This window comes from Toxotes jaculatrix, chromosome 1 (genome assembly GCF_017976425.1).
Source record: "Toxotes jaculatrix isolate fToxJac2 chromosome 1, fToxJac2.pri, whole genome shotgun sequence".
Taxonomy (NCBI): Eukaryota; Metazoa; Chordata; class Actinopteri; family Toxotidae; genus Toxotes; species Toxotes jaculatrix.
Window position 1 is genome coordinate 14,081,077 of NC_054394.1, and position 25,149 is coordinate 14,106,225.

At 37.6% G+C, this 25,149-nt stretch overlaps 1 protein-coding gene across 1 annotated transcript; it reads right to left on the reverse strand.

The window, feature by feature from the left end:
- Positions 1–6,325: 6,325 nt before the first annotated feature.
- On the reverse strand, positions 6,326–11,901 carry cgref1 (cell growth regulator with EF-hand domain 1). Its single transcript, XM_041039047.1, has 7 exons — positions 11,768–11,901; positions 10,817–10,922; positions 10,354–10,428; positions 8,965–9,038; positions 8,542–8,666; positions 8,303–8,404; positions 6,326–7,732 (listed from the first exon to the last, which is right to left on the reverse strand). Exons 1-7 carry the CDS (start codon positions 11,775–11,777, stop codon positions 7,439–7,441), a joined length of 786 nt encoding a protein of 261 aa, XP_040894981.1. The 5' UTR covers positions 11,778–11,901; the 3' UTR covers positions 6,326–7,438.
- Between the last annotated feature and the right edge of the window lie 13,248 nt (positions 11,902–25,149).

Sequence of the window (25,149 nt, forward strand, 5' to 3'; positions counted from 1 at the left end):
CGTCAAAATCGGCCAAAAAAAGTCACAATTTTTTTGGACCTCAAAATGTCATAAAAAACGTCATAGTATAGTAAGGCGTCAAAATCGGCCAAAAAATGTAAAAAAAAAGTCAAAATTTTTTTGACCTCAAAATGTCATAAAAAACGTCATAGTATAGTAAGGCATCAAAATCGGACAAAAAAAGTCAAAATTTGTTTTGACCTCAAAATGTCATAAAAAACGTCATAGTATAGTATGACCTTTTTTTCGGACAAAAAAAGTCAAAATTTTTTTTGACCTCAAAATGTCATAAAAAAAGTCATGGTATAGTATGGCGTTTTTTTCGGACAAAAAAAGTCAAAAATTTTTTTGACCTCAAAATGTCATAAAAAACGTCATAGTATAGTAAGGCGTCAAAATCGGACAAAAAAAGGAAAAATTTTTTTGGACCTCAAAATGTCATAAAAAACGTCATAGTATAGCAAGGCGTCAAAATCGGCCAAAAAAAGTCAAAAAATTTTTTGACCTCAAAAAGTCATAAAAAACGTCATAGTATAGTATGGCGTTTTTTTCGGACAAAAAAAGTCAAAAAATTTTTTGACCTCAAAAAGTCATAAAAAACGTCATAGTATAATATGGCCTTTTTTTTCGGACAAAAAAAGTCAAAAAATTTTTTGACCTCAAAAAGTCATAAAAAACGCAATAGTACAGTATGGCGTTTTTTTTGGACAAAAAAAGTCAACATTTTTTTTTTACCTCAAAATGTCATAAAAAACGTCATAGTATAGTAAGGCGTCAAAATCAGACAAAAAAAGTCAAAATTTTTTTTGACCTCAAAATGTCATAAAAAACGTCATGGTATAGTAAGGCATCAAAATCGGACAAAAAAAGTCAAAAAATTTTTTGACCTCAAAATGTCATAAAAAACGTCATAGTATAGTAAGGCATCAAAATCGGACAAAAAATGTCAAAAAATTTTTTGACCTCAAAATGTCATAAAAAACGTCATAGTATAGTATGGCGTTTTTTTCGGACAAAAAAAGTCAAAAAAATTTTTGACCTCAAAATGTCATAAAAAACATCATGGAATAGTATGGCGTCTTTTTCGGACAAAAAAAGTCAAAAAAATTTTTGACCTCAAAATGTCATAAAAAACGTCATAGTATAGTAAGGCGTCAAAATCGGCCAAAAAAAGTCAACATTTTTTTTGACCTCAAAATGTCATAAAAAACGTCATAGTATGGTAAGGCTTCAAAATTGGACAAAAAAAGTCAAAAAAATTTTTGACCTCAAAGAGTCTTAAAAAACGTCATAGTATAGTATGGCGTTTTTTTCGGACAAAAAAAGGCAAAAAAATTTTTGACCTCAAAATGTCATAAAAAACGTCATAGTATAGTATGGCGTTTTTTTCGGCCAAAAAAAGTCAAAATTTTTTTGGACCTCAAAATGTCATAAAAAACGTCATAGTATAGTAAGGCGTCAAAATCGGCCAAAAAAAGTAAAAATGTTTTTTGACCTCAAAATGTCATAAAAAACGTCATAGTATAGTAAGGCGTCAAAATCGGCCAAAAAAAGTCACAATTTTTTTGGACCTCAAAATGTCATAAAAAACGTCATAGTATAGTAAGGCGTCAAAATCGGCCAAAAAATGTAAAAAAAAAGTCAAAATTTTTTTGACCTCAAAATGTCATAAAAAACGTCATAGTATAGTAAGGCATCAAAATCGGCCAAAAAAAGTCAAAAATTTTTTTGACCTCAAAAAGTCATAAAAAACGTCATAGTATAGTATGGCGTTTTTTTCGGACAAAAAAAGTCAAAAATTTTTTTGACCTCAAAAAGTCATAAAAAGCGTCATAGTATAGTATGGCGTTTTTTTCGGACAAAAAAAGTAAAAAATTTTTTTTCCTCAAAATGTCATAAAAAACGTCATAGTATAATATGGCCTTTTTTTTCGGACAAAAAAAGTCAAAAAAATTTTTGACCTCAAAAAGTCATAAAAAACGCAATAGTACAGTATGGCGTTTTTTTTGGACAAAAAAAGTCAACATTTTTTTTTACCTCAAAATGTCATAAAAAACGTCATAGTATAGTAAGGCGTCAAAATCAGACAAAAAAAGTCAAAAATTTTTTTGACCTCAAAATGTCATAAAAAACGTCATGGTATAGTAAGGCATCAAAATCGGACAAAAAAAGTCAAAAATTTTTTTGACCTCAAAATGTCATAAAAAACGTCATAGTATAGTAAGGCATCAAAATCGGACAAAAAAAGTCAAAAAAATTTTTGACCTCAAAATGTCATATAAAACGTCATAGTATAGTAAGGCGTCAAAATCGGACAAAAAAAGTCAAAAAATTTTTTTACCTCAAAAAGTCATAAAAAACGTCATAGTATAGTATGGCGTTTTTTTCGGACAAAAAAAGTCAAAAAATTTTTTGACCTCAAAATGTCATAAAAAACGTCATAGTATAGTAAGGCGTTTTTTTCGGACAAAAAAAAGTCAAAATTTTTTTGGACCTCAAAATGTCATAAAAAACGTCATAGTATAGTATGGCGTTTTTTTCGGACAAAAAAAGTCAAAAAATTTTTTGACCTCAAAATGTCATAAAAAACGTCATAGTATAGTAAGGCGTCAAAATCGGCCAAAAAAAGTCAAAAAAATTTTTGACCTCAAAATGTCATAAAAGACGTCATGGAATAGTATAGTAAGGCGTCAAAATCGGACAAAAAAAGTCAAAAAATTTTTTTACCTCAAAAAGTCATAAAAAACGTCATAGTATAGTATGGCGTTTTTTTCGGCCAAAAAAAGTCAAAAATTTTTTTTGACCTCAAAATGTCATTAAAAAACGTCATAGTATAGTAAGGCTTCAAAATTGGCCAAAAAAAGTCAAAAAATGTTTTGACCTCAAAATGTCATAAAAAACGTCATAGTATAGTATGGCGTTTTTTTCGGACAAAAAAAGTCAAAAATTTTTTTGACCTCAAAATGTCATAAAAAACGTCATAGTATAGTATGGCGTCAAAATTGGACAAAAAAAGTCAAAAAATTTTTTTGACCTCAAAATGTCACAAAAAACGTCATAGTATAGTATGGCGTTTTTTTCGGCCAAAAAAAGTCAAAATTTTTTTTGACCTCAAAATGTCATAAAAAACGTCATGGTATAGTATGGCGTTTTTTTCGGACAAAAAAAGTCAAAATTTTTTTTGACCTCAAAATGTCACAAAAAACGTCATAGTATAGTAAGGCATCAAAATCGGCCAAAAAAAGTCAAAAATTTTTTTGACCTCAAAATGTCATAAAAAACGTCATAGTATAGTAAGGCGTCAAAATCGGACAAAAAAAGTCAAAATTTTTTTTGACCTCAAAATGTCACAAAAAACGTCATAGTATAAAGTATGGCGTTTTTTTCGGCCAAAAAAAGTCAAAATTTTTTTTGACCTCAAAATGTCATAAAAAACGTCATGGTATAATATGGCGTTTTTTTCGGACAAAAAAAGTCAAAAATTTTTTTGACCTCAAAATGTCATAAAAAACGTCATAGTATAGTATGGCGTTTTTTTCGGACAAAAAAAGTCAAAAAATTTTTTGACCTCAAAATGTCATAAAAACGTCATAGTATAGTAAGGCGTCAAAATTGGCCAAAAAATGTAAAAAAAAGTCAAGATTTTTTTTGATCTCAAAATGTCATAAAAACGTCATAGTATAGTAAGGCGTCAAAATCGGCCAAAAAAAGTTAAAAAAAAAGTCAAAAATTTTTTTGACCTCAAAATGTCATAAAAAACATCATAGTATAGTATGGCGTTTTTTTCGGACAAAAAAAGTCAAAAAAATTTTTGACCTCAAAATGTCATAAAAAACGTCATAGTATAGTATGGCGTTTTTTTCGGACAAAAAAAAGTCAAAAATTTTTTTGACCTCAAAATGTCATAAAAAACGTCATAGTGTAGTATAGTATGGCTTTTTTTCGGACAAAAAAAATCAAAATTTTTTTTGACCTCAAAATGTCATAAAAAACGTCATGGTATAGTAACGCATCAAAATCGGACAAAAAAAGTCAAAAAATTTTTTGACCTCAAAAAGTCATAAAAAACGTCATAGTACAGTATGGCGGTTTTTTTTTGGACAAAAAAAGTCAAAAAATTTTTTTGACCTCAAAATGTCATAAAAAACTTCATAGTATAGTAAGGCATCAAAATCGGACAAAAAAAAGTCAAAAATTTTTTTGACCTCAAAATGTCATAAAAAACGTCATAGTATAGTAAGGCATCAAAATCGGACAAAAAAAGTCCAAAAATTTTTTGACCTCAAAATTTCATAAAAAACGTCATAGTATAGTATGGCGTTTTTTTCGGACAAAAAAAGTCAAAAAGTTTTTTGACCTCAAAATGTCATAAAAAACGTCATAGTATAGTATGGCGTTTTTTTCGGACAAAAAAAGTCAAAAACATTTTTTGACCTCAAAATGTCATAAAAAACGTCATAGTATAGTAAGCCGTCAAAATCGGACAAAAAAAGTCAAAATTTTTTTTGACCTCAAAATGTCATAAAAAACGTCATAGTATAGTAAGGCATCAAAATCGGCCCAAAAAAGTCTAAATTTTTTTTTGACCTCAAAATGTCATAAAAAACGTCATAGTATAGTAAGGCATCAAAATCGGCCCAAAAAAGTCTAAATTTTTTTTGACCTCAGAATGTCATAAAAAACGTCATAGTATAGTAAGGCGTTTTTTTCGGCCAAAAAAAGTCTAAATTTTTTTTTACCTCAAAATGTCATAAAAAACGTCATAGTATAGTAAGGCATCAAAATCGGACAAAAAAAGTCCAAAAATTTTTTGACCTCAAAATTTCATAAAAAACGTCATAGTATAGTATGGCGTTTTTTTCGGACAAAAAATTTTTTGACCTCAAAATGTCATAAAAAACGTCATTGTATAGTATGGCGTTTTTTTCGGACAAAAAAAGTCAAAAACATTTTTTGACCTCAAAATGTCATAAAAAACGTCATAGTATAGTAAGCCGTCAAAATCGGACAAAAAAAGTCAAAAATTTTTTTGACCTCAAAATGTCATAAAAAACGTCATAGTATAGTAAGGCATCAAAATCGGCCCAAAAAAGTCTAAATTTTTTTTTTACCTCAAAATGTCATAAAAAACGTCATAGTATAGTAAGGCATCAAAATCGGCCCAAAAAAGTCTAAATTTTTTTTGACCTCAGAATGTCATAAAAAACGTCATAGTATAGTAAGGCGTTTTTTTCGGCCAAAAAAAGTCTAAATTTTTTTTGACCTCAAAATGTCATAAAAAACGTCATAGTATAGTAAGGCGTCAAAATCGGCCAAAAAAAGTCAAAAATTTTTTTGACCTCAAAATGTCATAAAAAAACGTCATAGTATAGCAAGGCGTCAAAATCGGCCAAAAAAAGTCAAAATTTTTTTGGACCTCAAAATGTCATAAAAAACGTCATTGTATAGTAAGGCGTCAAAATCGGCCAAAAAAAGTCAAACTTTTTTTTGGCTTCAAAATGTCATAAAAAACGTCATATTATAGTAAGGCGTCAAAATCGGCCAAAAAAAGTTAAAAAATTTTTTGGCCTCAAAATGTCATAAAAAACGTCATAGTATAGTAAGGCGTTTTTTTCGGCCAAAAAAAGTCAACATTTTTTTTACCTCAAAATGTCATAAAAAACATCATAGTATAGTAAGGCGTCAAAATCGGCCAAAAAAAGTCAAAAAATTTTTTGGCCTCTAAATGTCATAAAAAACGTCATAGTATAGTAAGGCATCAAAATCGGACAAAAAAAGTCAAAAATTTTTTTGGCCTCAAAATATCATGAAAAACGTCATAGTATATTAAGGCATCAAAATATGCCAAAAAAAGTCATATTTTAGTAAGAACTCAAAATGTCATAAAACATGTCATACGGCCGTAAGTATTAATGGTCCTCTGTCACCCGAGGCAGCGATACATGCACGGTAGCTCATGAAGCAGTTGTATCGAACCACTGTGCCGAGGTGTGGTTTGGTCACGTTAGTACTGACGTTTGAAGCACTTGGGTGACGAAGCAGGTGCTTCCGACACACCGCAAATTAAAGTACAGAATATGCCTCATCTTTTTTCATAGTTTGCTCCCATGATATTAGTTTTGATGTTAGTTCTTTAAGACTCTAGCTGTATGTTTGGGCTCGTTGTCATTTTGCAGAATGAATCTGGGGCCGGGGCCGGGGACTTCTCCTTGATGGGATTGTGTGATGGATAAGAATCTAAACATCAAAAACCTGCCTTTTCAACTTCTTTTCTGACAAATCCAACGCATTTTAGAAACAGGAGCCAGAACAAAAGAGAGAGGGACAAAGCATTGTTTCCTTTATTTTTTCCAGCTGTATAAATGCATACGTGGATAAAAAGGTAAACAAAGCATTACATCAAATTAACCCTCTCATACCTTAAACATATTTAAAGTTTGCAGATTAAGACTAAATTTAATGCTGTCACATCAAAAGGTTCTGCAACAGGGCCTTCCTGTTCCTCTTTATAAAGATGAACATTTATGGACCTGTAACCTAAAGACTGGCGATAAAAGGCTGTAACTCGTTAGGAGTACACTACTGTTCTGTAGTTTTATAGTCCCCAAATCATTCAAGCACATAAATACTTACTGGACTGTACACAAGTACATTCAGGACTTGGTCAATGCTGCATAATAAGATGTGTTTTTTATCTGAATTGACTAATTTTAAAGAAATTCTCAAGAAAGACCAAATTTGATTTCACGGTCTGTAAATGAGACTTTAAATAAATAACAGTCCAGATGCTCTTCTGGTGCATAACTACAACATGCAAATCCCAAGCCTAGAGTGGGTCAGACACAATAAGGCCAATCAGTGTGTACATGAAACAACAGTCTCTACATAGAAAAATATCAATATGCAAACATTTTCAGGTATAAGAGAAAGGGGTAAGTAAATACAATTAAAGCAAAACAAACAAAAAAAACCCACCAGAAAATAAAACCCAAAATAAGCACATCTCAAATTAATTAACAAATTAATTAAAATTAAATGATCAACTTGCTGGGAGAAGAAAAAGTAGTCAAAAGTACTAATCTCTATTAATGATGGCTTCGTTTTTACTAATATGGATAATATTGCATTTTTAATTCAGTCCCTTTTCAGCAGATATCTGTGTATTCATAATGAAACCAGTAGGCACTGGCTGTAGAAAAAGTATTCCAACACAGTGAGAGGAACACTTTTAACAGATCCATCGTTTCATCAACCACCTTATATCTTTAACAGTCCAATGAAATGGATTGTAAAATCTCAGAATTCAGATCCATTTGTGAAGATGAAAATTAAGACGTTCTCTCAGGTGATAGTGGCACATTTAACTCTATAATCAGTCTTCAACAGGCTGGACCCAAGAGGCCAGAGTGACATGTACTGTGTATGTGTGCCTGTGCCTTCATATCTCTGGTTGACCCTGATGTACGGGGGCTCCCTCGTAATGTCCCTGATCTGCTGCTGGGGCTTCTGGGAGTTGTTGTCCATTCTGATCATTTACTGACTTTTCAAGTTCATCTTCTTCTGTCTTTACTTCATGTTGAGGTTGCTCTTCCTCTTGAGGCTGGATCTCTTCATGAGCCTCCTCTATCTGCTCTTCTGCTCCTGCCTTCTCCTCGTCAGTGCTGGGGTTCGGCAGCTTCTCCTCCACTGCCACCTCCTGCTCCTGGTGAGGTGCATTGTTGTTGTTGGAGTCCTTTGAGGTAGACAGTGTGATGTAATGTTACTACTGGTCAGTAAACCAAAACAAAATACACACAAAAAAATTAAAACACTACTGCTGTCTATATGTTAATTGGTAGTAAAACAGAAGAATTAACCCTCTTATCATTTATCAAAATGTCAAAATGAAACATAGGAAATGAAAGATTTTTTTATTTGAGAGCTGATTTTTTTTGTTTTAGAACATAATTGTAGTTAATAACAAAAGCAAAATATGGAATATGACAAAACAATTCCACACTCAAGGTCCATGCACTAACTTTTTTTATTTAAATTCCATAAATTTGACTAACTACAATTATATTTTTAGACATTTGAAAAAGGTAGTAAGTGGACCTTACATTGCGAATTCTTAGTCAAGCTACCATTGCCAATGTCAAGAATAAAGCTTCAAGTTTATTCAATGCAAAATAAATGTATTTTGTCATATTTATACATCAAAATCTTGTAAGGTTTATGTTTTGGTGGTTGAAACCTGTTCTTTACCAGAGTAAAGAGTGTGTTTGTATGAATGGACATGAGTGTATATGTGCACACACAGTACCTGTGTGAGAGGTAATGAAGGAGAGAGCAGCTCTGATGGGGCCAACAGGCCGTCCTGATTTAGATCCTGAGTCTGGAGTAAAAAATCTACCATGGACACCACCTGAACTCAGAAAACACACACACACACACACACACACACACACACACACACACAGGTTAGTAGTTAGATAGATTAAATATGAACAACTACGTGCAAATACAATGGTCGTCCAGTGGCCTACAGCCACTCCTTCTCACCAGATCATTGGCCTGTGCTCCAGGTGTATGATGGGAGTTATAGTCTGAAATTAGCTTCATCATTTCCAAGCCATCCAACAACCCACTGCGATCGTAGTCATACAGACGAAACAGGAAGAACACCTCTACGCAAAACAGGAGACAAGTGACATTTTTTAAACCAAACACATCTGATCCACAGCTGCAGAAGATGTACAGTGAGAAACTGCCCTTCTTTTTCAAACACAGTTTCAGTTTCCAACTCTGGTCATCAGCTTTAAAAAAAAAATCCAAAGTGATATAAAATGACTTTATTAGAAACTGAGACATTCTTGCATATTTCGGTAAGCAACTCTCTGGAAAATTAGAGTTAGTGTGTGTGTTCAGTAAGGATGATCAAAGGGAAAGAACTTATATAGGTGTCACACCAGTAGATGGCACTACCTTGCTCCCAGGTGTTGATTTCTGGTCCTCCGTGGCCATCCTTTAGAATGGACTGAATGTAACTCTGCAGTAACCTGTTGTACACACAGCACACAGGTCATTTGAATCCACCAGTAAAACATTAAGAGTCAAGACTTAACACTGAGGAGTTCAGCCCTGCAAGGACTGAATCATATTGCAGGTCATGTCAGAGAGGCTTGGATTAAAATAGGTTAGGATAAACATATCTTGAGTGGGCTGTTTAAAATCTCCCTTTGCTGTTTTTGTACATTGACTCCTGACAACTAATAAACTGAGGTACTTTAAGAAGCCCTCAGCCACAAGAGGGCAGAATTTAAGGCTATGTGACTCATCGTGCCATGAGGAAGTGCCACCTCATCAAAAAATACTGTGCAGGTTGTTCATTTTTTAGGAATCTAGCACATCTTACATGAGGCAGATGGCAAGAAGACATCCTAGGGGCAACAGTGATACTCACTGAGCCTTTGAGCCACTCTGCTATTCTGTGGTCATGAATTGTGGGTAGCAGTGCTGTTTCAGGTCATCCGGCTAAGGAGGAAACATCTTTTGCTTAAAGATTAAATCAGGTGTTGTCAGTGAAGTTTGTATAGCACCTTTAAACAACAAAGCAATTCAAAGTCAATTCAAAGACACAAAAAGGCATTATAAATATGATACATCTAAGCATATACAGGAAACACCTTAGATGGCTCTTATGGTACAATTTTAAAATACTAAAATATTAAAATACTTCCATCCCACACACAGGCCATGGATGAACCAATAGTAACATCAGTGGCAGCATGGTCAAAATACTTCAACACTCCTGTTTCAATTGAAAAAGTGTACATCTACACCCAGTGATAGCCTTTCTATAAACTCAGACTGCACACAGGCCTCATGTTAATCAATGTGCACTCTTTGTTGAGGGTGGTGCAAACCCAATCAGCTGCAATTCTACACAACTGACAAACATTTGTCTGGTCACACACTCACAGACTCCATCTAACATCATGACAAGGTAGTGTACACATCCATTGATCTTGTCAGTCAGTGGAAATAATTTGGGGCCACACTGTCGCCAGCACACTTCGGTAGTAAGTCCACAAAGCAGATTTCTCATTTTGTTCCCTGAACAAATCAGACCTGTGATCCGATACTGGACAGTATATTCTGCTGTACAGTAACAGAGACATGAAGGGGAAAATAAGCGATAGCTGCAACATGAAGACACGTGACTGGACACGTAATCTTATCAGTATATGGTGCAGGCCACATCATTAGCACAACACAACAGCCAAAGTCCATAGAGTGACAAGACAGTAGCTGCTTAGTCCACTAAAACAGACTGCAGGTTGAACAAATTTAGATGTGGCTTGCATTACTCACCTACGGTCCTCCTCCCCAGAGCCAAAGGGATTTGGTAGTGCTACAGAAGGAGGATGGGCATCTACTGATTCCTCTCTGCGAGTTTAACAAATACAATCATTTTATTTTCATTTAAATACTTGATATTAATAAACAACTGAAACAGAGGTGAAAGATTGATTCTTTTGCTGGGAATGCTGGTAATAGATCTATACCCTCCTCACATAAAGCATATGTTCATGTGCAATCTTTACAAAAAGGTCTTAACTTATATCCGGTGTTATATATCTTGGCCATTCTGATAATGCAGCCCTTGGTGACATGTTTATTGTGGAAATTTGCTTCTTATGAGAATAAAAAAATGTATGAATTATGACGAGAAAAATACAAGCATATGTACTAGAAAAATTAAAAGCGTGTATGTCTTGATTTTGTGTGAATCAACAGACAGAGTGAAGTTGTATGAGTTGGCAGGTGGGTTTACCTTTGTGTCCCTGGTACACCTGGTGCAGCCAGGCACAGGTGTATTAGCAGGAACAGGTAAAGGACACATGGGACCAACTTGCCTATGTGAGACTCCATGAACACACCTGCAAGCACACAGCCATGTTATGACCTCATATCACATCTGTACGGGTCATGAATTTACCTGCAAACAGTCAACACTTTTACCTCTAAATTGAATACATAAAGTATAACATCATTCAGCTAAATAAGCACAACTGGCCTTTTACAACACAGAGAACAGGTATCTCAAGATATTTCATGGTTGGAATAAAAATGATAATGGCATTTCCAAATAATCAATCTTAGCAACACAGGAGTGGCTGAGGGATGATGTTTGCATGATGTGCACAAAATGAAATTTCCACATGGCTAATGTTTTAATGTATCTGCCAAAATACAGCCACATACTCATGACCATGTAGTCATGATGGCTGTTAGCTCTGCCAAACCGATCATTGTATAAACCTAGCAGAGCTGCAGCCTAGCAAGACAAGCAGATGTTTTATTTGTGGATTGACCTGTGAATAATAAACTAGCCACATTTACTGCTGCAGCTTCCCCATGTGGAGCAGTAGCGATGCTAACACTAAGGCTCACACAGCCCCACATGACCCACAGCTGACAGCAGCTCACTGCAGCAGTATTACAGCCTGAGCAGCATTTCAGACTCTGATAGTTCCTGGTGTGTCGTTCGTCTTCCTGCTTTGAATCACAGCCCCCGCACTGGAACAAAAACAAATGAGCAAAGACCGGTCGCGCCGACAGCAGCTCTGTTCATCCTTCCCATCGCGCATTTATTAAAATGTATGTAGATTAAAGATTTATGTGAACTGAAGTAACATGCACACACCTCAGTAAGGCTCGGCTGCAGCTGATAAATCCAGACTGTAATAGTCTACATGTGTATTCAGAGTCATGATGAGCCTACCTGTCTGCATGGTGGATGTGTGGACAGAGAAAAAATAAAAAAATAAAAATAACACAAAAGCTGTAACTCAGGCAGGTTTGGGCTCACAGGTTCATATCTGAGGAACACCTCTGTCCCGCACCGCCCCGCTCGCGCCTCACGGTCTGCACTGCGCAACGGCAACGGCGCACACACACACACACACACACACACACACACACACACACACACACACACACACACGCAACCCCCTCCCACCGCCACCTCCACCACCCACCTACGACCGGGCTGCCACGGGGACCGGAGCGTGTGTTGGTCAATAACAGGGTCCACGTGGAAGCAGAGAGCCGCTGGCGTGTCAGTGAGTTTGCGCAGGAAGCCTGTCTTTGTGCTCTCGTCTCCGGGATTTTCCGCCACGCCACGTCCACAGGCTCCGGTTAACCGGGAGGAGCGATGTAATATGCGGGCAGCCTTAATAGCTTTTCATTTTCAGTCTGACTTCATACCAGCTGTACCGCCGGTGTACTGCTGGGAGAGACAGGGACCGCATCAGTATTTATAAAGGTGTTTCTGTAAAGTATTAACCCACACTAAAGCCATAAAATGAGAAGCCTCCTTTCCCAGACTGTCAGACAGCTGAACCACCCTTGCTGACCCTGCACCCACGCTCACTATATTTACTCTTTTTCTTTTATCTGTTTTTTTTTCTTTTTATACTCTGGCCTTCTGAGAAACACTTTCTCCCAGCTGTCTTTTTAAAAGTTTGAAATGTGAGGGGGCACAGAATATAACTGCATATAACTGTCTTCTACAGTATGTTGCCATTTATTTACGAAGACAACATTTCCAACAGCAATAGCACTTTAAAGAACAACACATGGCCTACAGTATGTGCAATTCTGCTTCCAGCTCAAAGCAGCAATCTACACAAATAATCTGTCAATAACATTTAGACATGACTGTGCCCACACCAGGACATAATATTCATTCATTCATTGAAAATGAACAAAATATTCAAAGCACTCACAACCAGTAAAAGTAATATTGCTGCAACGAAATATGTTTGCTATTGACCACATCAAGGGAGCTATCAGTTACAGTTTTGTGTATAATTGTGTCCAAATGAAAAACGCATGGTGTAACATAAAGAGTTTATATTTCTTTTACAGAACACCTTAAGTGGGTTTAACACAGAAAATACACTCACAGATACACACAAAGCCAAAGAGTGAGTAGCAGTCAAAAGTATCCACTGTACTGCTTGTGTCTGACCACAAGATGTCCTAGTTACTCTTTAAGTTGCATCTCATGTGCAGAACATTAAGAATAAGAAGAAGTTATAGGCTAATAATGTGATAATTATATCATAACTGTGTCTCAGATTGTGGTTTAGAGGCTTTTATTTGGTTTGTTCTTACAGAGTATTTGTATTCTTTTAGTAACTGACTATATAATTCAAAGGGAAGTCAAAATCAAATAATTCCTCCATTTATTATTCAAAGTGAATATGTTTATTAGTGAAAGTAAGAGCATTTCCACATGCACAATGCGAAGGGAACTCAAGGGATGGGACTGAACAGCTGTGTAGCCTTAAGAAAATCACTAATCAGTGAGGCTAATTGATAAAAAAAAAGGCTTCAATTTGCTAGGGAGCATAAAGATTGGACTAAGGAGCAATGGAAGAAGGTCATGTGGTCTGATGAGTCCAGATTTACTCTGTTCCAGAGTGATGGGCGCATCAGGGTAAGAAGAGAGGCAGATGAAGTGATGCAGCCATCATGCCTAGTGCCTACTGTACAAACCTGTGGTGGCAGTGCTATGATCTGGGGTTGCTGCAGTTGGTCAGGTCTAAGTTCAGCAACATTATGTGCCCAAAGAATGACGTCAGCTGACTACCTGAATATACTGAATGACCAGGTTATTCCATCAATGGATTTATTTTTCCCTGATGGCACAGGAAAGGAAGAAACATATGTTGTGACATTGCAGAAGCTTATTGAAACAATGCCACAGCGAATGCATGCCCACACCCACACCCACACACACACACACCCTTTTTTTACTACATTTGAGGGGAACCACCATTGAAATAATGCATTCCCTTGCCCATTACTCTAACCTTAACCATCACAACTTAATGTCTAACCCTAACCCTTACCCTGACCGGATTCTAAACTGAATCCTAAAACAAGTCTCAGTCCTCAAACAGCTCTTTGAAGGTGTGTCAGAAAGTGAGGACTGGCCAAAATGTCCTCACTTTCCTAAAATGTCCTCATTCTGTAAGGTCTATAACATAAACTGGTCCTCAGTAAGACAGAAGAATAAGCACACACGCACACACATCCCAGGTCAAGGTAAGTTAATATTATGTCATAGCTGTGCAAATTAATTATCATGCTGATCTTCTACTGGCTCCCAGGATGTGTGATGTGTTTTCTGTGAGTCACATAGCACTGATGAATGTTCATTTGACATGACACATTCAAGATCATTTTATTGGTCCCAAAAGGAAAATGTTTCTTGGACACACCCCTGCTGCTGGTCTCCAAACACAGGACCAGCTAACAGTATGGGTTCTTATTTAAAAAAAAAAAAAACAGAGGGAATAATCCATATCTCTGACCCCTTTTTTATCTGAGCGGTGGGTTTTGTCAGACACTGTTGTTCAAACTGAACAGCATGTTACAATAAATACACAGATTGGTATCTTTTAAAAGTATTAAAAATATTATCGTCATCATGGGGTTTCATCTTGGCATCAAAAATGCCAGCCCTATATTTTGACTCTGGCTTCTCTGCATAAGACTGACACTGCATCACACATGAGAAGCATTTTACAAAGTTCATCAGAGTTCAGTGTGTCATCCGCAGACACTGCTCTACCTCTAAACGGCCACTAGGAGCCAGACTGACCAACCACTAGTATGAAAATATCTGAGTTACTGAGACAGTTATTAAATCTATGAGGTACCTAGAGTGAAGTCACCTTGGATTGAAGACTCTTTGTACCAAATATATGTTTGCGTGGGATGTTGGAGGATTGGATGGATCATTAAATATCTTTTGGTCAAAATTACATACAATTGAAAGTAAAACCTCAGGTAAACACTCACATACCCACAGTGCTTTGCATCATCAATGAAGCCACTGGAGAGACGGTCTTCCAGGCAGATTACAGCTCCAGTTCTCTGGACTCCATCTGAAGGGAAAACTGAGGAACTTTCATTTAAAATTCACCATACAAAAACCATTGTACTGTGATAGGGAAAGATTACGTGCAACATTTTAAAGACTGCACACTTGTAAAACGTGTTTATTGATTTATTAATAAAAGTGAACAGATCTATACTTAGTACAGTTACACACAGCAAGTTTGTCGTAAAAAAAATAATAGTGGAAAGTATAAAATTGATAAAAATAGAAAAAAATACATTTGATGTGCTGCACAACTCTACTTACAGTCTCAGCTTTTACCGTGCAGTTCATGTCAGTGGGCTTGGAGGCTCTGATCAGAGGCAGTGTTTTATTCCTCCATCATTCTCACTCCTCTCAGTTGCCTCCTTTCACGTGTTTCTCCTCTGCCCTCCTTCCTCATGTCCCTGTCTCCCTCAGCCTCTGAAATAATGCCAGACATTACACTCAAATGTCTAAAAATAGAAAAACTCTATTGAAGTTCCAACACAGCAGCATGGTGAAAATTCTTACACACACACACACAGAGAGAGAGAGAGAGAGAGAGAGAGAGAGAGAGAGAGAGAGAGAGAGAGAGCGAGAGAGAGAGAGAGAGAGAGAGAGAGAGAGAGAGAGAGAGAGAGTACATGGGTAAAACGTAGTGAGAGGGAGGGTAGAGGTGCACATGGAAAAAGATGAAAGGTGAAACTGAGATTGAGGCAGGCCAGGGGAGGAAATAGTTTGGAATAAGAACTGATTAATTCACAGTACAAGTATGTGTGTGTATTTGATTTGTAGTTTTACTCATCCAGATGATTGAACCCACAGAGCTGCACACACACAAACATTATTTTTCAGTCAGTCTAACATGACAGTGACAGGAGGTCAGTCCAAACAGCATCCCAGTGTCACTGAGCCTTTTCCTGAGCTCATCATTTTTGGGATTGTCATTGATCCCAAAGGAGAAATCCATCTTTTTGAGGCTTGAGCTGTGTGGTTGAAGGACAGTACCAGCCTGCTCCCATGTTACCTCACATCACTGTAAAAATTTGGTTACGCTATCGAGCATCTATATGAAACATGAAATCAAAATGCTCTGAAACCAACCTTGGTGGTGACTCCTCAGCAGTAAAGGCTCAGATCAGTCTTTACTTGCACAGTACAGTTGACATCTTAACAGTATCCTGTTATTTCCCAGATTTTCTGATACAGTATTTCCTTATAAACATTTGCATATTGCATTTAAAAGTTCCTCATTTTAGAAGTTATAAACTTTTTTTTCTCCAGAACAGTGACTGACAGCATCATTGTAACACTGACAAACTCACACAAACACAAAGATAAAACACTGAGCCTCTGAAATGCATTTGCATACATTTTAGACACATAATAAACTCATAAAGTCTTCCAGAATGAGTGGAGCTGCAACCGCTGAAGATAGAAAGAAATAATCTTAAAACACAAACAAAAACACACTCAACCATGTGCAGTTGCACTCACATTTATAAAGATCAAGGAGGGAAATATTTGACCTTTCACTGGAAGCTCTGAAGTCCAGACCGGTGAGTGGGAAAGACCAGTCACATCTTTATAACCACACAAAAACTAGTCACAGGCATATAAGTGTACATATGTACTCAAACATCTCTATGTGTTACTCACTGCGCGGCTTAGCACTGTGGTGGCTCATTATTTCACAGCCGGTTGGTACATAAACATCCTACTGACACTCACTTACAGGAAGGGAGATTACTCTGTAATTGTTAACATGAGTTGCTGCCTAGTAGCTGTGTGTGTGTGTGTGTGCAAAGGTAATGCATTTCATTAACAAAACACTTTTCATCCTCACGCACAGCAGGAAAACAGATAGAGGGACAGAGATGTGATGCAGAAAATTGGACCATTTGGCAGCGATGTTGTTCTTACAGATCACACACCACAGAATGTGCTGTTATTACTAAAACGAGTCTCCTGCTGCTCCAACTGTGTGTGTTCTTTGGTTGAACACAAACACTAGAGTAAAATAGCTGTACCTGTAGCATAATTAGACTGATGGTGCTGTGGGATGATGCAGCTTCCAGTCACAAGGGCTGGTTCGCTGTCCGAGGCAAAGGCAGGGGTCTGGACTTCGTTTTCTTTGCAATTTCAGAGAGTGAGTGAGAGCAGGGGACACTTTTTTCTCACTTTGTGAGGGGTACAAGGCAACTGCATCACTGCAGAACCCAACAAGGACTTACTGTAAGTCCACAGAGATGCCTGGTCCCCCTCTGGTGCAATTCACTGTGGAGCCTGGTGCGACACAATTGGTTCGGGTCACAGAACATTTCATGATGTTAACTGCCAAATTGTATCAAGCAGTGTTGGGAGCAACTACATTTGTTCTGTTTCTCTAACCATTCACTCAGATTTTTCCTTTAAAAACCCCTGCTCAGATTTATGTTGGGTGGACGTCAGAATCTATTCACACCCAGAATTACTGAGGCCCCTGTGTTCCTGGCAACACTCAGAGCTTTAGAAATGGATTTACACCCTTGCCCTGATCTCTGCCTCACCACAATTTTATCGAACAGGTGCACCACAGCAAAGGGAGCTTTCACTATTTGATGTCTAATAACTGCAAAAATCTCTAAAAACATGTTTTCACTTTCACTTGGAGTCTGGACACTTCCTGAAGCTTCTTTATACTGAGGATAGTCCTGTTTAAAGGCTTTTCACAGTAGGAAAAGCTCAGCTGTAAACAACAAGACTTATGATGGCTGAATTCCATTTAGCTGCTTCAAGTTCAGAGTCCTGTATTGTTCATGCCTCTGTCAAGACTCATTGGGGCTATGCCTTGAATAAGACATAGTCATTGTTAATGTAGCAACACCTGTGCTTTTCCTACTATGCTGTGATCACCATTGTCCATGGATTAAAAATGACAATAGACATTTAAACACATTCACAACACTCACAGAAAAGTGATATAAATGCCAAGTGACTGGAATGTCACTTGGCATTTACAGATTTACTCAGGCAAAATAAGTGTAATAAACCTGAGTGGATATACCGCAGGTCTGTCACACATATATACTTCTCTCTGTTGGCTCCCCTCCAAACTAATCTGTTGCTGTACAGTGTCTGACCTCTTCTGTTGTTCAGACCAGATGAAGGTGAATACTGTGTTTCTTTTTAACCACACTGCTCTATTTTTAACACACTTTTCTGCCCTTGAGGGGTTTACGTTGATCATCATCCCTGTCAGTGCAGATGGCAACCCTGCATTTTCTAACCTCTGCATTCTCTTCCCTTCTCCCATCCTCCTGTCCTCATGTCCCCTCACTCACCCCTCTTCTCTTCTCACATCTCCTCCCCCGAAACCCTCTCTTCTTTATTATGAAACTCAGCTTGCGCTCCTCTTTACTCATCTCTATCAACACTTTTAAGTTAAGTTAATTTTAAGTTAAATCTGTTTGCTACAAAAACTACCAATTATAAACTCATCTCGATGAGGACTGAGAGAAAGAAAAAAAGGTGGAGAGTGGACAGAGACGGAGAGAAAAGAGGAAGGATAGAAGTGGAGAGTGAAGGAGAGGGAAAAACGTGGGCCGAAGGGACAGTTGTGACCCGTATCTGAAGTAAACAAACACAGCTGTAAGAGTAACAACTTGAGTGGATGAAGAGAACCTGAGGGAAACAACAAGTTAGAAAGGAAAATGGTTGATAAATTATTGGTCAAAAGCTAAAAATATACACCATAAGGCATGTTGATAGTTTTGAACAGCAATGTCACAGGTACAGTACCATCCTGTGACAATAAAATTTCAGGTTCCATCACAAAAGCAACTTCCAAAAACACACAAGTGCAACACAGTTCAGTGTTTTGTTTACCTGCACATCACTGAACTGTGTTGCACTTGTGTTTTTCAAAGTTTCTGTGCAATGTTCCCATCAGATCGGTCAGTGCTGGTAAACTTCAGAAAAAAATAGCTAAAATTTGATCAAACCTCCATCCTTGACAAAACTGAAACCCCTGCATCTCTACAAGTTGTGTAAAATTTATGTCGCTGAGTGAAAGTTTGTGGCCTTTTGATATTTCAGCATTTATTCTACTGTGTGATCATCTGCCCCAACCATATGTGACAGATCAGTTTAACTACTGCAATGATGCCCCATTACTTTTGCATTTGACATTTCCTATGTCAGGCCGGTGGTGTCTCAGATATTGAAATTTAAATTTGACAGAGACACATGTTGGAGGCTCACCCCTAAATCCAGCTCCCTCACAGACATTTTCTAACCATGCTGCATATTATAGATATTTTTTTGCCCACATATTGAACAGAAATATTTTGGGGAGTTTTTTGTTTCCGTTTGTTAAATTTAACAAATTGCTGTAGACCACAAACGGTATTTTCCGACTGCTGTTCCCACTTCCCAGCATCATGTCACGCAACTGCTTGGCTCTGTTTGTCTTTAGCATAGCCCAAGTGCATTCACATGCATACTCACACAAGCACTTACGCTGGCGGACACATACACGTATACACACACATACACATGTACACACACAGGTCCCATACAGAAGCCCTGCCTCCATTCAGTTATGTAACAAGGATTAGGTTTCACTATTTCGTGGCCCCAACAGTCAAAACTACGTGAGCTATTTTTAACCCTGTACCCCAATATAATATCAACAGACGCTTACTGTGATTAACGGTCATTGCTGCTCACATTGACATGCGCCCCTAACGCTGATATTCTCTGAATGGGCCTCCCACAACAACACCATCAGCCATTGTCACTTCATGGACATATCTGAGGCCGCAACATAGCAGTTTTGTTACCCCACAATCTGGAACGATTCAAAACCCATAAATGAGTTTGTTTTCACTTCTTGGAGCTGTAGCCTGTTGCTAGCCCATATTAAATCAATCAGTAGCGACCTAATTAGCATTAGAAAGTGTTGAGAAGTAGTGGAGTGTTGCTTACATTAGTGCCACAGACACTCTTGCTGCCTTGATGGAATTCGTACAGTCACACTCTCAACATGGGAAGTAAAGCATGTTACGGTTGCTGTTCAAGAGGGAATGCTGTTGCTAGTTGATTGAATGCAAATATGGATGTTGGGTGGATGGATGTAGAAATCTGACGTGTAAAAAAAAAGTCTCTTTACTGCTCCAAACTTCTCAACTTGTGAACTTTGAGTCATCAGAAAGTGTATGCTACAAAGCATTACCACATCAGGGGGTTGTTCAAACCGACTTCTGTCAGTGTGGTAAACACAACTTCACTGGAAGGCAGTATGATTGTCACAAAGCACCTGTGTGACAAGAAGAAAACATGTAATATCAGACAAAATAGTTTGGATACTGTAGAGTCAGATCAGAATTACAGAGACAGACAAAGTGTTTGGGTCCCATAAGGCAAAAGATTTGCACCTGCAACACACACACACACACACACACACACACACACACACACACACACACACACACACACACACACACACACACACACACACACACGAGTTCCATACTGTGAGTTTGTTTGAAGTCTGCTGTCACATTCCACAAGCTAATTCCTCTGGGGTTCAGGTCATTACAACCAGAGGAAGCACTAATTCTGTTACAGTGGCTTCACACACTCTCTCACACACACCCAGACAGTATTATATACTGACACAGTCATTGACTGCAACAATGTACTGTACACACACACACACACACACACACACACACACACACACACACACACACACACACACACACACACACACACAGAGGGTGGTTCCGCTTCATGGGCGTCTAATTGCAGGCTTGTGCCGAGCCAGGACATGATGTCCTGAGGACCCAGGGTCATTTCTCCACGGGTATCTGAGGGGGCACCACACACTGCCAATCACCTGAGAGAGCAACTGTGCTGCTGAAACACACCCACATACACACAAACTGTATATGCATACTCTATAGGGCTCGCATGCACTTTCACGCTAATACACACACACTAATGTAATCACCCACACATAAAAACACACGCACATACAAAGTCACGTACAGATGCACTAACTGGGGATTTAGTGGTGGAAAAATCTACAACAGAACTTATTGTGGTAATTAAAATGGTCAGGTTGTCATGGCAATGCCAGAAAAGGTCAGTAGGGATCACACTTGTTTTCCACAGTTAAGGTTGAAGTTCATTTTGTCCTCTTTGCTTACCGTATCTATATCTTCTATAGTCAGGCCTCTTTAAAGCTACCCTGTCTCCTTTTTGCTTAATATTTTGACTTTTTCCTCTACATCCCTCTGGTCTCTGTCATCAGTGAGTTATGAACTTAAACCACTGCATAAATAGTTTCCCAGTCTATCAAAATATTATTAACTACAAATAAGATTCCATTTCACAACTGGAAGGTATAAGTCAGCTTTTCCAGTTATGAGTGTTTTATTTTAGTTTGGGTAAAGATAGATACTGTGTGTTTCAGAGACAACAGTGTATGATAAATGGATATAAATACAGCTGCACACTATTAAAAAATCACCACTGTTCCGTCTTTGTTCATTTCATAATTAAAGGTCTCCACGATACTTCGGGTGTTTCATGATCCCCGTAATTGTAAAACTAACAACATTTAATATTATAATACAGTTTTGTCGTGTTTTCAGATCGGCGATTGTTAAATTGTTAAATGAGTTTTTAGAGAAACAAGATTTCATTCCATAGCTGGAGAATATTTGAATTTGAATTATTTTTAACCCCTCAGACAGACTGCATAACAGTGATAACAAATGATGGGAAAATAAGCTGAAATGAGAATGCTATATTTGCCCACTGCTGTGTAAATTGACTGTGACTAAGTATTAGCATCACTGATTATCATACACCAGACTGACTGCTATCATTAAGCAATCAATTTCTAAATTAGGCTGCTGCAGCACAAGACACAATTCACAGATACACAGACACATGGGCACGTAAACCACAACTGAAATAATATTTCTATCCAGTGTCAGTCATCTGTATTTTTTCGCTCAGAGGACCACCCTGTGTGGAGTAGTCTTACAAATCAACTGACAAATAGAAAATATGGAAATGTGTTAATACTAGATTCATTTGAATTGGCATAAAGTGATGAACTATTTTCAAGAGAACAACCTGAAGACAAAAACAGAAAAGTGTGAGACAATGCACGAATTCAGATAGTGAGCTTAAATGAGAAGAGAACACTTTTTTATATAAACAGGAGGCCAATGAATGAAGAGCTTAGTAAACAGGTGATTGGTCAGGTGACCCCTCAGTGGCACAAAACTGATGATGACAGGCCATACGGTTAATTTGACAATTACATGTTTGTTTTCACCTATAACTAGCTTTTGCATAGGAAAAACTAAAGGGCACAGTGCATTCTGGGTAAGATGTGCCCCTTGAGTGTGATAGATTAGTGCATGTTCATTCCCTCTCTGAGGTCTGAAAGTGATGTCTGCTTACTTTATGTTCATGGTGATAGATTACACAATTCTAAAATTGTAAAATATTCATTTAACAACAGTCAGCAATTCTGTAAAATATAGACGTCTCTTGCCTGTTGTGTAGCTAAAATGGTCAAAACTGTAGCAAGTTGTGTTCAACTGTATAAAGATGTCTTAATTGTATGCAGCAAACAAGCAAAAATACTTTTCCTTATGCAGAGCGTATCTCTGAAGAGAAACACAATGTCTGTTCATGGAATAAAGCTGGTGCTGAATAACCCTCAAAGCGCTCCTGCCTCTTTGCAAGTATTTTAGCTTGTTTGCTGACTATAAATTTTTGTATCTAAGGAGCGAAATGAATTGGACGTTACCAATCATTTTGTTTAGTTCAGTTCAAAGATTTGTACTGACTGTGGTTTGTTCACTTTTTGCATCACTGTCCAAATGCACATCTGTTTGTATGTCAGCAAGTGAACGCATCACAGCTTAAATGTAGCTGAGTATTAAACTATCCCATACAAGTACTGCCTGTTATCTACAACAGACTTATCAGAGTTTGTTATATGTTTTTAACAAGTAATTAACTGAGATGACAGCAGTGAGGAGCCCCACTGCTAATGATTTGGTCAGTGATAATGGTGATTCAGGAAAATCAGTTTACTTTGAGGATTTGTTAATAGAGATTTACCCATCCACCTCTGCAGCACAGTGAGTACAGTGAGTGGCAGGTGCTGGGAGCAGATGCACTCAGTACAGTAAGAAACCTAGTTTTAGATGACACCTATAAAAACATAGTGTATCATAAAATGTTAGACTGAGGCATTACTCAGTTTAGACTACACTGATCAGCAGGTGTACTATGTGTGAGAACAGAGACTAAAGTCATATGGTCATCTGGTTTGTATGTCTGCCTTCACTAAATAGCAGCTGTGTGGACAAGGTGAGGTGAGACCATGACTCTCGTTATGGTCTCTGTAAAACACACACACACACACACACACACACACACGCACACACACACACACACACACACACACACACACACACACACACACACACACACACACACACACACACATGCACGCACGCACGCACGCACATAACAACTACATGTGCATGTTAGTAAGCACACAACATATGGTAACACACAAATACACATCACCCACACACACTCAGCCAGACAGAGAAAGAAACACACATTATCTATCTTTAGCTGTACAAATAGGCGCGTAATTAATGTTTAGTTGTTGGAGTCATGAGGTGGAAACATGAACATTTAAACTATCATTAATTCCTCATCAGGGGCCAAGAGACAGGGAGAGGGAGAGAAATTGGGGGCGTGGGGGGACAGAAAGAAAGAAAGAAAGCGAGAAAGACCAATGGAGTATGAGAGAAGGATGTGGATCAGTACATGTGGAAATTTAAAGGGTGACCCCAGAAAGCAGCTGAAAGTGATCATTAAAACAAAACAATATAAAATAAATAAATAAAAATTGTGGAGCATCCCAGTTCAGTTGCACGTTGCATCTTGTGTGTCCTTGTGTTTCATGTCTATACACTATCACACTATCAAATAAAGGTTTAAAAATATATATAAAACAATATAGAAATTGTGACAGAATACAGGTTACACTTCACAATAAGGAACACAAAACTACTGACCAAGAGTGAGTGCATGCTACCAAATTCATACATACCAATCTATAAAAGCAATAGTACATGCTGAGGCGTGGAAGTGAACACCAATGTAAGTATTTATAAAAACACTTCCTTCTTTTATTGAACACTCAGCCATGTGTGCCCTCAGTACAGTTCAGTCCTGCCTCAATCTGAACCTCCAGGACCTTAATTAGTCTGCGAAAAGCAGACTGTGATTCATCCGTTTGATTGTTTCAATCACCAACACACAGCACTCTACAGTCTTTACCTCAGGAAGTTGCCAACTTTAGTTTCAATCAGTGTGCAGCAGATTATTCAACATCTGACACTTGTCGGTGTTGACATTTTTTGTGGGGCAGTAAGCTCTATTTATGTTTTCCATTTAAATGTATGAAAAGTGAAATGACTATTTCTACATATTTGGTCACCTCATTGGGCTGAGACACCTGTTATTCAACCTGCTTCAGTCCCCTCTCATATTCCTGCTTGTCTCCGCTGAAGATGTTTTTGTTCAATAGAAACAAGCATGTGTGTGAAACCAATCACAGCTGAATGACTCTCTGTATATTGACTGAGTGGTTTGCTGATTAAATAATTAGCTGTTTTTCTTTCAGTGATGTTTATGCCTCTTTAAACCACCCAAACACACCCATGAATTTATGAAAGTAATTCTTCTTCTTCTTCTTCCTTTCATGTCTGGAAGTGATTTTAACACATGAAGTCCGGATTGAAATTTTAACCGTGGCATTTTGGGTCAATATCCTCGGGCAAATAAGATGTCTTAGACTGCAGAGACTGAGTGTGGCAATATACCAGCTTTGTGTTCAGTTGGTGAGTTTACAGTACCTATACTGGTTAAACATTAAGGGAACATTTCCATTGCATACGTCCTGTGCTACAGTATAAACACACTGGACCATCTATGGGTTGTTTTGTTTTCCAGTGGAAAGCACAGAGTGACCTATCCTGGTCACGCTATCCTGGTGATAGGCTTCTTCTTTTTTTTTTTTTTTTTTTTTTTAAAAGAAAAATATCAGTCTTTTCAAATAGCAGGGAAATGTTAGCCTGTATTTATCATCCATATCAGAAATCTTGAAGTGGCTTTGTGTTAGGACAGTGACTGAC